This window comes from Mastigoproctus giganteus, chromosome 12, assembly GCF_048544385.1.
Source record: "Mastigoproctus giganteus isolate SK-2022 chromosome 12, ASM4854438v1, whole genome shotgun sequence".
Lineage (NCBI taxonomy): Eukaryota > Metazoa > Arthropoda > Arachnida > Uropygi > Thelyphonidae > Mastigoproctus > Mastigoproctus giganteus.
Genome location: NC_143586.1, coordinates 46,081,262 through 46,096,135, shown reverse-complemented (window position 1 = coordinate 46,096,135; position 14,874 = coordinate 46,081,262). Strand labels below are relative to the sequence as shown.

At 35.2% G+C, this 14,874-nt stretch overlaps 1 protein-coding gene across 1 annotated transcript in view; it reads right to left on the bottom strand.

Moving 5' to 3' along the window:
• Positions 1-14,874, bottom strand: part of LOC150077008 (MAP/microtubule affinity-regulating kinase 3-like) — a 392,997-nt gene that overhangs the window by 74,348 nt on the left and 303,775 nt on the right. The window contains 1 exon segment of the mRNA XM_090386570.1: positions 5,828-5,956. Coding sequence (XP_090242696.1) covers positions 5,828-5,956 — 129 coding nt within the window.

Sequence of the window (14,874 nt, the reverse complement as noted above, 5' to 3'; positions counted from 1 at the left end):
TACTATATATTTACAATTAAAATAACTTTACAACTAAAAAGGATAAAATACATAAAATATATATATACATAGAATAAAATACATTAAAATACTGGGTTAAGAGCGATAAAACAGACCGTAGCTTTCGAAGGCTCCTGCCTTCTTCCTCAGTGGTAGCTTCCTTGTACTGTGGTGCATCTTAAGTACCAGCAGGTTTACGGTCTAAATAACGTGTTTCATCGCCACGTGTTCTATTCTCCTATGTATCCAGACCAATCATCATAGGAACAGTGTGGTTAGAGCGTTAATAGACAGGGCAAAATCGCATTGTAGTACCTCCGAGGATAGGAAAGAAGAATATGAATGCGTCACGGTGGATCTTACAAAGTGTGGCTACCCCCAGAGGATTATACAAAAGTATATTGGTGAAAATCAGAGAAGAGGCAAGCCCTTCACTCCAATAGCCACTGCATACATTCCCTACTATCCGGGCTTAACTGAGCATATAACTAGGGTACTAAGAAACTGTTGTTGTTGTTTGGCTTTTAGGAGCATTAGCAGCTAAGGCCATATTGCTCTGGGATATGCGGTGGTCACTCCCGGACAGGGAATGTTATGTAAGGGAAACAAACACCATCTCAAAGAATGTCTGGGGGAGCACACAAGGGAAATAAGAAATGCAGATTATGGCAAGTCCACCGTGGTCGAACATTTTTGGGAGCAGCAACACCAGATCTCCCCAGACAAAGCTATCATCACTGATTGGGCGCATAGGTTCTGGGATAGCAAGTCGCTCGAGAGTTTGCGGATTAATTCGACAGAGAACATTAAGAGAGAAAGGTTTGCGGATTCATCCCCTCTTTGAGGCCACGATCCTCAGAAGGGATGAACGATTTCATATGACGCGCTCCAGAGCTGCTTCCGGTCCCAGTACATAGGATAATAGAACGCGTGGCAATGAAACATGTGATTTAGACAGTAAACCTGCCGGTACTTAAGATGCACCACAGTACAAGGAAGCTACCTCTGAGGAAGAAGGCAGGAGCCTTTGAAAGCTACGGTCGGTTTTATCGCTCTTAACCCAGTATTTTAATGTATTTTATTTGATGTATATATATATTTTATGTATTTTATCCTTTTTAGTTGTAAAGTTATTTTAATTGTAAATATATAGTAGCAAACACATAGTTTTCAAAATTCCAGTTTCCGTGTTTTATTTTATAAGTGGTTGGTAAGAAACATTTAAAATCACAATATCCAACAGACCAATCTGGTTATGCCATTCATCTCTTTCCTTCTGTCGTTAATGCAAGTAGAGAATTCTCTATCACTTTTCTTTGCATTCATAGCTAAAGATTTCTCATAATCCTGCTTAGCTTGCCTTAGTGAGTGAGTTGATTGAGACTAGTTTGTACTTACATTAAGGTTTCTATATTCCTTGATAATTTATAATTAATCATCCATGCATTTTTCTTCCCTGCCGCCAGTCGCATAAGTTCATCTAACATCTATTAGACCAATCTGGTTATGCCATTCATCTCTTTCCTTCTGTCATTAATGCAAGTAGAGAATTCTCTACTACTTTTCTTTGCATTCATAGCCAAAGATTTCTCATAATCCTGCTTAGCTTGCCTTAGTGAGTGAGTTGATTGAGACTAATTTGTACTTACATTAAGGTTTCTATATTCCTTGATAATTTATAATTAATCATCCATGCATTTTTCTTCCCTGCCACCAGTCTCATAAGTTCATCTAACATCTATTAGACCAATCTGGTTATGCCATTCATCTCTTTCCTTCTGTCGTTAATGCAAGTAGAGAATTCTCTACTACTTTTCTTTGCATTCATAGCCAAAGATTTCTCATAATCCTGCTTAGCTTGCCTTAGTGAGTGAGTTGATTGAGACTAATTTGTACTTACATTAAGGTTTCTGTATTCCTTGATAATTTATAATTAATCATCCACACATTTTTCTTCCCTGCCGCCAGTTTCATAAGTTCATCTAACATCTATTTAAGTCAAACCTTGAATATCTCTTAGCCGACACGAAAAGCTTCATTGTCTCTATGATTTCTTCCCTGAATGTTTCCCATTTGCGATTGGTAATATCATGAGTTGATCTCACTAAAAAGCATTTAAAAACTAAGACCAATGCAGTCTTTATGGAAGCAAAATCCCTTTCATTTACTCTTGACAGTAGTTATATATTTAAGAAGAACTCTTTACTGTATACAGAATGCACATTGCTGTACACAACAGTCTTCACAGTTACAAGCCAGGGGTTTACATAAAAGGAATAGCACAACATAATAAACAAAGTACATCCCACACAAATACACTACATTCACTTCCACCTAGTGGTTCTTTATCTGGAGTTTCTTACTGCACGAACAATCACAAAGTTTTTTTTTTTTTTTTTGGTAGTTGTTGGCGCATCAGCTTCTGTGGCCATAATGCACCTCCCAAGGTTTTTGCAGTACTTTGATCCAAGCCCGAGGCGGGATTCGAACCCGCGACCTTTGGGTTGCTAGGCAGGCACTTTTACCCACCCGGCTAGCCTGGTCGGCCAATCACAAAGTGCTGGATAACTAGAGCAAGGGTGCTTTCTGTTGTTGTCTCTCTAACATGCTGCTGTAGAAAACAGCCGTCCAATAAATCTAAAAGTTCTGCTACTGTAAGTGTAAGCAATCAACAGATTCTAGTCAATATCTGGTAAGTTAAAATCTTTCATGTATTATAAAGGCATTCTAATTTGGTGGCTCATTCAATTGGTCTGCATAGTTGTTTGTTACCTCCATCACAGTCATATAGCCTATATCACTACTACTTTCATTTTTGTTTTCTCAGTGCTTATGTAACATCAAACTGGCTCAACATTGTACTGTCCACCCGCATCAACTTAGATTCTGGATGCTTATCAACCAAGAGCACAACTTCTCCTGTCCTTTCTGTACTATCTATGTGACAATTCCACGGCAGCCGTTAGGATTATCATGGGTGCAACCTTATTTGACAGGGCTGGCATAATCAAAAGCATCAATTAAATCTGGCTAATACCCTTCTTTAGGGTGTGATACTACGAAAGTGCCCTCTCACCATATACTAGCAGCTAATAAGGTGAGGGATTCTAGTTACATCTTGACAAACCAAAACACCCTAAATGAATGTCCTACACTAACTTTACACATAGCCAACCAAGTCCCTTCCCCTACGAATGGATACACTTATTACCTCCACTTAAAAAAAAAAAAAATCCAACTTACTAAAAATAAGTTTCACAGTGTTAAACAGCACATACTGAACATACTACCCACTCCAATAGATCCATATTGGATGGATACCTCCCTCTATCATCCCTAACACTGTACTCCTTCCCCAATAACATTAAATGCTATCTAGCCTAAGATATATTTCCTCTCTACATCCTTCTTTTCATATTGAATCTTATGGAATTTGTTTTATATGGCTTTTATTTTTTTAAATTATTTTATTTTATATTCTTTCTTTATTTTATTTATTATTTTTTTTTTTTAGTTTACCTGTCTACCCCTCTTCTACTACTATCTCCCATCTCTTTTCCTTCTTTGGGCACTCTCACTGCAACCCCAGGATTATATTGAGAGGCCATTCATACTAAATAACACTAAGCACATAAACCAACATAACATACACAATTGGCTTTGCAGGAGATGTTCAACACAGAGATATGAAGGTTTGAGAGAATCCTTTGAAACTGCTGCAATTAAGTTATAAACACCCACACCCTTTTCTGTACACATTTTACTCACTATATTCAAATTCTGCATTCCTTATATCTGAGTGCCACCATTTTTCTGATACAATTTGATGACAACATTCAAATTCATCAAATTTAGGCATCAAGACTCCTTGATGCTTAACAGACTTATCAAGTGTCATGAAAATCAAAGGGGATCAGAGTGAAAATGGTCATTTTACTGGTTGCTTTGACAAGGAATTACCTGATTCCACATTATGACAAACACAATGTAAACTATTTGTAAACAATTTTGTTCAATAACATGAAAAATTTTTAAAACAAAAAATCATACTAGGATATCAATTACAATTCCAGTATTATATTACATATAACTTTTAAGCAATCAATTTTTACTTGACTGGAAGTGCTTAATAATGCACCTTAAAAGCGTAGCTGCTGATAATGTCAATGTAGAAAAAGCTGCTAAGAGGAATACTGAAGATTTTTAAATGTTCTCAATGTGGCATTACTTTATAGTTTCAAATATTTTCTTAGAATTTTTATGAACTTGTCACTCAGAAAATGAAGTCAAGGTACACTAACATAATGCTAATGTCTTTATCTTAAAATTTTAAAAATTTAGGCAAGGTGACTCTTATTATAATGGAAAAAAAAAAAAAATAAATAAAAGAAAAGATCATCCAATTCTGCCCTAAACTGTACCCATATCCAATACCAAACTTGCTGCCTCAATCCACCTTGGGAAAGTGGTAACCTATTCCAGTGAACTGAACACACTTCCCAAAGAGTATTTTACAACATTTCCTTCAAGAGCTTATACATCTTAATCAGGTCTTCCCCTCCTTGAACATGACTAGTTGTTATGCTCTTCATTCATCACTTTCTCTAAGCTATTCCTTGCTTAAGGACAATGATTATGTTCCTTATTAATCTGGATGCTCTTCTTTGAGCCTTCTCTAGAAGTTGATTATCTTTTATTTTAGGTGTGGCCTCCAGACCTATAATACAATATCCAGGTGTAGCCTCACCATTGTCTTATAAAGGAATAATGGCATCCTCCTGCCTAAACTACATGGGATGCATGGAACAGTGTCTAGAAAAGTTTTTAATACATTACAAAGGTCCAATAAATCACTAAAAGGATACTACATGGTGCAATCTTGGCCACCTGTTCACACTGCATGTTAAACTTCATATTTGACTATATTGCAACCCTAAATCCTTTTTTGTCCTGAACCATTTCTAACTCCTCTCCTTCCTCCTAGTCCATAAGTTACTAATGGGTTTCTGTTCACCAATGTTTTAAGACTCTACATTTAGAAGTGGCCAATTTGAAATTTTTCAGACTATATTTGTAATTGATCTGTATCCTTTTAAAGCAGCATAGCCTGGTTCTGGTCAACTATCCTCCTAACATACTAATCGGTAGAAAATCACCTGTTGTTAAACCTTTCTTTTTTCAGAAAATTTTCAACAGCAGCTGTTTTCAAAATACAACACCTGGCAATATTATGGACAATGACATCTATTGGTATGTTCAGAGTTTTCACAAATTACTAAGGGCTTTGGCCACATCAGTAATTTATTATACAAGTAAGAAATGAAGAATAAGCAAGCAGCAAAAGTAGAGCACACACTGTGTTACCTGATACATGAACACTGTCACTGCCTCTAGGGGAGAGATCTACCAGTCCATTTGCTCTTACTTTAATTTTGACATAAACATACTGCTGATGAACTCGCTCACTGGCCAATTGCTAAAAAGAAAATATTATAGTAATCTTGGCAACTGACCAATAAGACCTTTTGTCACATGTGCACATTTATGTCAAGATTAGAGTGAGATAAACAAATAATAGTAAACATTTCTTCCTTTCTATGAAAATGTTGCACAGCAGAAAAACTGTCAACAAAATTCTTGACTGTGAAATGGGATTTGCCTATTCAATTAGTGTAAAGAAAAAATTAAGCATTCAAATTTTATTTTAAACTAAAATTCAGTTCTCAAAAAATATAAACATATAATTAGGTGGCAGCTATTAGATGAAAACTGTAAATAATTTAGTATTGAAATTGTTTAAATGTTAGTTGCACAGATCACATACTACCTTGGTCGTAGCGGTTCTGATGAGTCAAATGCAGACAACTCTGAGCGACCAGTACAAGACACAGAAGCAGACTTGGCATGACCCTTTGGTCGGGAAATGGGTGTCTTATCACCCAACAAGGGGATATTACTGTAGGGAGGTTAGAGGTTAGTTAGCAATGTTACCTTAGTCATAACACCATGTACACCACACAGGTTAGAGAATTTAATAATAGCAGTTTAATAGAATTATTATAATTGCTATAAAAATACACTAACAAAACACTATTATGTAAACAAACACAAAGCAACACACGCACACACTTCAATAAATATTTAAATGCCATTAGAAAGCTTAAATTTTACATGCAACTGTAAAAATTAATAATTAGCATAAAAATTATATTATAAGAGAGAATTAAAAATGAAAGCATATCAATCAGTATTAAAAAGGCACTTAAAATATTTACAATACATATAAAAAGTTAATGTAGGGATCATACATATATTATTTAAGCACACACACAATTCAAGAAATTTAGGGCCTCGAAATTTATGCACCATATCAATAAAACAATGAATACAGTGTTAATCTGTTTACTGGGACACAAATTAGTGATAATAGTGTCTAGAATTTTTTTTTTTTTTTTTTTTACACAGAAGAAATCAAAAATTTAAAAAAAAACATTAAAAAATATACAAATACAGTAGAACATCGGTTATCTGGAAGTCAGTTACCTGGAATGTCAGTTATCCAGAATAATTTGAAAGGCTGATTTTTCTTCTTCTTTTTATTAAATGGTAGTATTTGAGACAAATGTTTATTATGCTACGAGAGTATTTTTATCAGTTTTTTTATGTTGTATATCTGGTGAAATGATGGATTAGGACTAATGGTTTTCTCAGAAACCATGAGTGATAGAATTTAGTCATTTGCTTCCCTGAATCCAATTTTTCATGACATATTTTGTTCTCTTCATTTCATATTATGTTTAATTTAGTTTCACATTCGGTAAGAATAATATCGGCCCGAAACTGTGCGATTTATTATTTTTCTTGGTAAAATGTCACTGAAAAGAAACAGCACTGAAATGGGCAGAAAACCAGGAAGAATGCGATATAATCAAATTGATATCATTAAGGAACTAGAGAGAGATTTAGCAGCAAAAAAAAAAAAAAAAAGTCACAACAAATGAAACAAAAAATTATCAAACATTTTAAAAAATTACTTTAAATTTTTTTCCACATAAAATTTGCAGTAAAATACCTATCAGAATATTTATACATAGCAAATATGCAAAATTTTATGTATAAGTTGTTATTATTTTTTAATTAAATAAATAAAAAAAATTTTCACACTATTTAGTCTTTTTCTTTTAATGTTATAATGTTATAACAGAATTTATTTAATTTTATCTTATGTTCGATTATCCGGAAGTAGTCTGACATTAATTATTCCGGATAACTGACTCTCTACTGTACATCAACTAAAATGGTGTGGAGGACCCTAAAGTATCCAGAAGCTTTAGATTATATTCTGAATTTCCAATTAGTCTCTCTAAAAAAAAAAAAAACTTATCTGTGAAAGGATCTAAAACCACCCAAACACCGCCTGTTCATTTTACAAGTGATCTCAGTTCCAATCTCAATGATGACCATTTCCACTTACAGTCTGTAAAGCCCCACTTACTTTTTCTGACAGATCAGTTGATTCAACCACTGCTCATCTCAGTTGTCCTAATTATTTGCTCTATGATTCCTTTTGTTTCAAAGGTGGTACTTATGCATATGTCTGCTCTAAAATTCCCTGTCAGAGACTTTTTTTTTTTTTTTTTTGATTTGATAGTTGTTGGCGCATCGGCTTCTGTGGCCATATTGCACCTCCCAAGGTTTTTGCAGCACTTTGATCCAAGCCCGAGGCGGGAATCGAACCCGCGACCTTTGGGTTGCCGGGCAGGTACTTTACCCACTCGGCTAGCCCGGTCGGCTGTCAAAGACTTAATAATTTGGAATCACCTCTTTTTGATCTTCCCTGACTTAATTTCTCTACTCCACTCTGTCAAATTCATTAGTTGTCAGCATCAATCTCCCAATCCCACTAATCACTTGGAATTGTTTTACTTCCTTTCTCTGAAGCTTGACTTTTTCCAGTCCAACTTTCCTAACAATGATGTAATTTTCCTCGATGATTTTAATGTTCACAACTCCAGTTGTCTTCAGTTTTCTAGTCATACGGATGCAGCTGGTTGAAATGCTGCAGCTTTTGCAATTATCAATGACCTTGTATAGACTGTTAATTTAATTACCAGACAATTCTAGCCCCACAGTGAACACTCGATCTTTTTCTCATGAACAACCCTTTCAAATACACAAGTGAGTGGTTCTCTAGGCACCTCAGTTAACAACTTGGTGATTGCCTCTTCTCCAATGGATCCTTTTTTTGTGGCCATTGCCACTTAGAAGAATGCAAAATGGGATGACCTGCAAGATTTCTGAGTTCTTTTCTTTGGTTTATTACTGTTTTAAAGTTTCTGATGTCAATATTTGCTCAGATCGTGTCAGTGAAATTATTCTTGTAGGGATGAAATCCTTTATTCCACACTCCACCTTCTTGTCCTCTATATAAGCCTTGGTTTTCAAATAAAAGTGTTAATGCTGTTCAAGATAAGAACATCGCATATTGTGTTGGCTGGTGTCCAAATCTATAGGTCCATTTTCTGCCTAGACTAAAGCTCCTAACAACTGTAAGGCAGTTATTAATCAGTCCAAATTAAGTTTTGAATCTAAGAGTAGAAAACTTGCTTTTTGTCCAAAAGGTAATCGAGCAGTCCAGTCTCTTGACAGAGTTATTGGCTGCAACTTCTGCCCATCTATACTCCCACCTCTGCTAAAATCTAATGGTTCTATTGCTACCTCAGCTAAAGATCAAATGGACTTGCTAGCATCCTACCTTTTCTTTTAACTCTTGTATTGATGATTTTGGTAAACCAACACCTACCAATCGCAGTACACTCCAATCGATTAATGCCTCCTGTGGCCTTCCATCAAAAGGATGTCAGAAGAATTTTGAACAATCTTTATGGCAAGAAAGACCCAGATTCTGATGGTATATCTCCACTTGTTCTCAAAACCCATGCTCCTGAGCTTGGAGGGCATTGAGTGTCACTATAAGTGAAAGCAGTGAATTTCAAGCTCCAAGAATTATAAGTTTTTTGAAAACTTTTGCCATTTTATTTACTTAATTGTTATATTATATTGTACTTTATAACTAGAATTTAGATAGAGATTTTGTAGGTTACTACTTAATATACATAAAACCGTTGTTTTGTTCGAATCTTGCCGCCATTTTTATAATATAGAGTGAGTGGTAGGGAATTCAAATTTTTTAATTGTGGTAAATAGGTAGCTCTAATGTAAAACTAGATAGTGTAATACATGTCACTGCCTGTAGAAATCTATTAGATAGTGTAATACTGATAATTAATTAATTAAATCGATTAATCTTATTTTCATTGTTAATCAATAGTATTCAATCAGATATCATGCCCCAGACTAGAGCAGCAAAGCAATAGGTACAAAGTAGCAGGAGTGCTGTGGCTCGGAAAAGAAGTGAGGAGGGTGATTCCCCAATGCATCACATCCTAAAAAAATGTGCAACTTGTGAAATGTTCGCAGACTTTTCTGGAACAGGACATGATCTAGCCAAATAGGATGTCTTTGTGTGTACGCGAGCTAGGTGCAGAGTGTTAAGAAATTAGGTGGCAACTAAGCATTCTGATGGGCACTTATGAGAGTTTGAAGAGTCGGGTAGATGCCCTCGAAAGTATTAAAGTGATGGTTTGTTATTTGGTTTTTTTTAGGAGCATTAGCAACTAAGGCCATATTGCTCCGGGGATATGCGGTGGTCATTCCTGATCTTTCCGCATCCTCCGTATTTGGTGGTCACGGGCTCAAACCCCCGGTTTAATCAAGAAGCGTGTGCTATGCACTGCTGCTCCTGCCCACCTGGCTACGGAGGCGCCTTAAAGTGATGGACCCATCAAACTCTCAGCTGCCCAACTCAATGCCAGAGCTCACAGGACATGATCTAGGGATCAGGAAATACAGCAGAAATCTTCAAGGCAGAATGCACTGGTCCCACAGGAGCTAGTTATTGTTGGTGACTCCATTGTCAGGGAGATGGGTAATATATTGCGTAAAAAGGATAGGTGGAATAGGAACAAGGTATGTCTGCCAAGGGAACATTAGCAAAGAAAAATGAAATACAAAGAGAAAATTTAAGATTTCTACTGAGACTTCCTGCCCCTCTTAGTTGAGGTCCTAGATAATAAACCTAACTTTGAGAAGGAGGGAAATTAATACAGTATTATGTATTCAGGCTTACAAGTTAACTGGAAACAGATCTGATGCATTTGCACTAACTTGTAAGCAGGTTAACTCACTATGCAACTTGAGGCTTTTGCTCTAAAATGCGACATATTATGTATTCATTATTAAGAAAGAAAATAATAGAGGATAAGCTGAAGCTTTTGCTCTTCAGACAAGATTGCAAATCTATAAACATTAAATGACCTTTTTGTTGAGCTAATTGCCAAAGTTTTACTTGTTTCCAATTTAAACTTTGTTGGATTTTTTAAAAAATTTTTTATCAAGTTGTTGTTGTTAGATTTGTTGGTGCAACAGCAACTTAGGCTATAATGCACTTTTTATCAAGTACTAAAGTTTCATTAAGCTCTGGAAAATGCCCTGTCTCTAAAAGAATCTGAACTGATTCAGATCCAAATTTGTCAATCTTTTTGTCTTTTTTGCGGCTATGTTTGAAAAACATTTGTGTTTTTGCAACCTACAGTGAAGGGAAGCACTGTATTGTATATGGATCATTGTTTACATGGGATAGCATATACAATGCTTGTTTCCTGTTTAAAATCAATGTCCTTAGTTTTCCTTCCCAGGTTTAAACAAGAAAATATTTTCCCGAAGCTAGAAAACAGTAGTTTCAATCCTAAAATTTTCAAATGCTTTTGTAATGATAGCATAACACCACGAATCAGCTTATGTTCCATAATATTTCCTTTTGTAATAATAAATACATAGTATAATATCAGGTTCAGTATCCAGGACCTCAACTAAGAGGACAGGTGTGTGTGTGTGTGTGTGTGTGTGTTATGGAGGTTTAATGGCGCATAAGCTGCTGAGGCTATAGTGCGCCTAAGAGGACAGGTAGTCCCAGATTTCTTGGGTGGAAAACTTCAATCTTCTCTTTGTATTTCTTTCTTTTTTTTCTTTACTAATTTCTAGTTTATTTCTCTTTCCACAAATCTCAAATCTCATTGTCATTATCTCCAATAATGCAATGATATGTCCCCAGGCTTATAAAGTTAAGCTCTGCAGGTATTATTCTGGGTACTCCTCCATGGCGCATTAATACATACTTACCTTTTGAAGAAGGTATATGAAAAGCAAATGAATTGCTTCAGGTCAACCCTTCATCTGTTTGCTCACCTCTTCAAAAATAATGGCTTCTTCTGTTTTAATGGGAAACAAGGTTAAATTGAATGAATTTAACAAATTGGTTCACCTTTGGTTTTAGTCTGTATAATGATGTTTCGTGGGTCCTGTTTTCCTTGGGATAGATGCAACTTTTTTTTCGAAAGAAATTTCAGGTATGTTTTTCATTTTTTTTTTTTTTAATTCTTTTTTCTTTTCTTTCATGGTTCATAGTTTTCTAGGTTATTTATTTCAATACAAAGATTAATTTTAATTGAATGATTTTTTTCTTTTTATGAAAGGTTACTTGATTTATTATTGGTTCACTGTACCACTAAGCTTGATTTTGTTGTCTTGGTTGTTAGTTGACTGTTACCACTGAGCTTGTTGCCTCATTGATCAAATAATCTTGTATGAAAATTATGTATCCTCAATTCCCCTTTGCTTTAAACTATTCACAACACTCAATTCAGCAATTGGGATCATCTTTATTCATATCATGTAGCAATCTTGGCACACAAGATTTCCACTTAACTCTTCTGGATGAAGATGCACTTGGCAGATATACACATCTTGCATACTATTGTATGTCTCAAATTTATCACCAATTCTTGAAACTGCTCTTAAATGGGAGTTTTGTGGCAAATCCATGTCTCCACTGTCTTTGAACTTCACACTCATTCTTGGGTTTCTGATCCCATTTTAAAATTGTTTTGCATTGATCAAACATCAAATGTTCAATTTCCACATTGTTTGCACTTTGCATTAAGGATATCATTTTGCTTTTGTTTTAACAGCCAGTGGCATCTTTTATCAGCAAAACATATTAATCAAAGAAAAAAGTTTAACTATAGATTAAATATTTGTAATGAAAATGTGTACACATCTTTTTGAGCCACTCCGTATGTGATTAATTAATTCAAATTGCAATTAGCATTAGAAGTGGCAAATGATGCAATAAAGCAAGCTTATGCAGAAACAGCCAAAAAAAAAAAAAAAAAAAAAAACCCGCTTCCCATTCATTCTTGTCCAGTTCTTCCTTGAATTCATTTAAGCTATCAACTTCCACAATGACAGATGGAAGTTTGTTCCAGCAATTAACAACTTGTTAGTTAAAGACAAATTTCCACACATTTATTCAGCAATTGTCTTTCCTCAATTTGAATTTATGCCTCCTCAAGTGCATAATCTGAGCAACAGGAAGAATCTCATCAGCATTGAGCTTGCTCGAACCATTCAAAGCCTTACACACCTCGCAGGTGCCTAGCCTCTAGATGCTGCAATTTGTAGAACACTGAAGCCTTTTTTTTGGTAAGAGCAACCCTTTGTTCCCCATCACCAATCTTGATGTCCTTCTCTGTACCCATTCTAGCAGCTCTACATTCTTCCTAAAATGCTTCCAGACCTGTATGCAGTACTCAAGGTGTGGCCTGACCATTGCCTTATACAAGGGGATAATCACCTTGTCCCTGCTAGCAAAGTTCCCATATTTCATTGACAAGACCCCATGAGCCGTTCTGGCTGCCTGCCTGAACTGCTCTGAAAACTTTATACAGTCAATTCCGGTTATTTGGGTCACATCGGGACTAGTGCATTTTGGCCCGATTAAGCGGCTGCCCCAATTATCCGAAGTTTCACGTAAATAGTTAAAAATACAATGCCCCCCCTTTACAATTGGTTCACTGTACAATCAAATCACGTTACGACGAACTCACCATAGTAAAGTACTGTTCACTATATGATGTGTAATAAGCACCGGTCATTGTGATCATGTTTGTGAATTGAATTTTAATTCAATTAAACAGCGATTCTAATTAGCAAAAATAGGAGGAATATTATCCACAGGCTATAAAAGTAAAGATATATTAAGTACAAATTTACCCTTTATTACCTTACCAATTAAAAAATTAAATGATACATGAAATTCAGAAGAATATACATGATAATCGGAAGAATTAATACATACTCTAATACGTACATACTAACTAAACTAGTTGACATTTCTGTTCATTGTCATTTGTGGGTGGGGGTTAAAATTTAAAACAGTAAAAAGATAAGCAATCAATAACAAAGAACACGGCACACAAATTGCAAGTAACACGATCAAGTGAGAACGGAATAACAAATTACGAAGCTTTATAAAAATAGGAATGAAGAGAAGATTCTGAAAATTATTTTTTTTACCACACTTTACACCATAATAACCCACAGAATTCCAGCTGTCGGTATTATCGCAAATTCAATAAGATCGAGTTTACTATCAGTTTATGATAGATTTCACTAACACAAAAGCCCAATAAACAGGTGACTGCTAATTGTTTTTATTGTTTTATGGTTGTGACCTCCAGAAATCCGACCGAACTACGTGGTATGGTCGGAGACAATCGTAGGGTAATCTTCAGTGCTGCAGTCTTCTGCCCCGATTAAACGGCATTTTGTCCCAATTAAGCGAAGTAAACCCTGGCTATTTTCTCGATTATGTTCTGTTTTTTAAGATTTGCCCCAAATAAATGGCTGCCCCGATTAACCGGTGGCCCAAATAACCGGAATCCACTGTATTTGACTGCGCAATTACTCCCAGGTCCTACTCATTTTCCCCACCCATAATTTGTACGTTACTGTGGGGTTACTGCTACCCATATGCAATACTTTGCATTTGTTTATGTTAAACTTTAGTTGCCACCTCTCAAGCCCATCTGCCCAATCTTTCCAGAGCCTGTTGCAGCATCGCACCATCGTTACTGTCATTAACAATCCTCTACCAACCTTTGTATCATCTGCAAACTTGGACATTAAGTATTTTGTTACTTGGTTTTCTGCCTATTTCAGTGCTGTTTCTTTTTACTGACATTTTACCATAAAAAAAAATAATAAATAAATAATAATAAATCGCACAGTTTCGAGCAGATATTATTCTTACTGAATCTGGAGCTAAACTAAACATAATAGGAAAAGAGAACAAAATATATCATGGAAAATTGGGTTCACGTAAGCAAATGACTAAGCTCTATCACTCATGGTTTCCGAGAAAACCCATTAGTCCTAATCCAATGCTTCACCAAATATACGTGTAAAAAAACAGACAGAAATACTCTTGTAGCATAATAAACATTTGTCTCAAATATTATCATTAATAAAAAAAAATAATAAAAATCGACCTTTCAAACTTTAAATTATTCTGGATAACTGATGTTCTACTGTATAAGAAGTTATGCAAGTAAGCTAGGATTATACATAATAATAATAATTATTATTATTACATTATACATAATTTATATAATACTCCTTTAAACTTAAGAAATACCACTCAAAAGTTGAGAATAGTTATATAACAATACCACTATGTGGCGAGAATATATTTTTGTGGTAATTTTTCTAATGCCATGCCATTTTATGTTGAATTAGTCACATATGAAGCTGGTTAGTGAAGAGGTGCACTAATGTTCTTTTGATTTTCTTAAATTAGTGATTCAATATATCAAAAGGTTTACACCAAAATTTGTTTTTAACTTTCGCTCACTCAGATAACTCACTCGTCCATTCACGAGTGAGTTATCTGAATGTGCATGCTATCTGAAATTT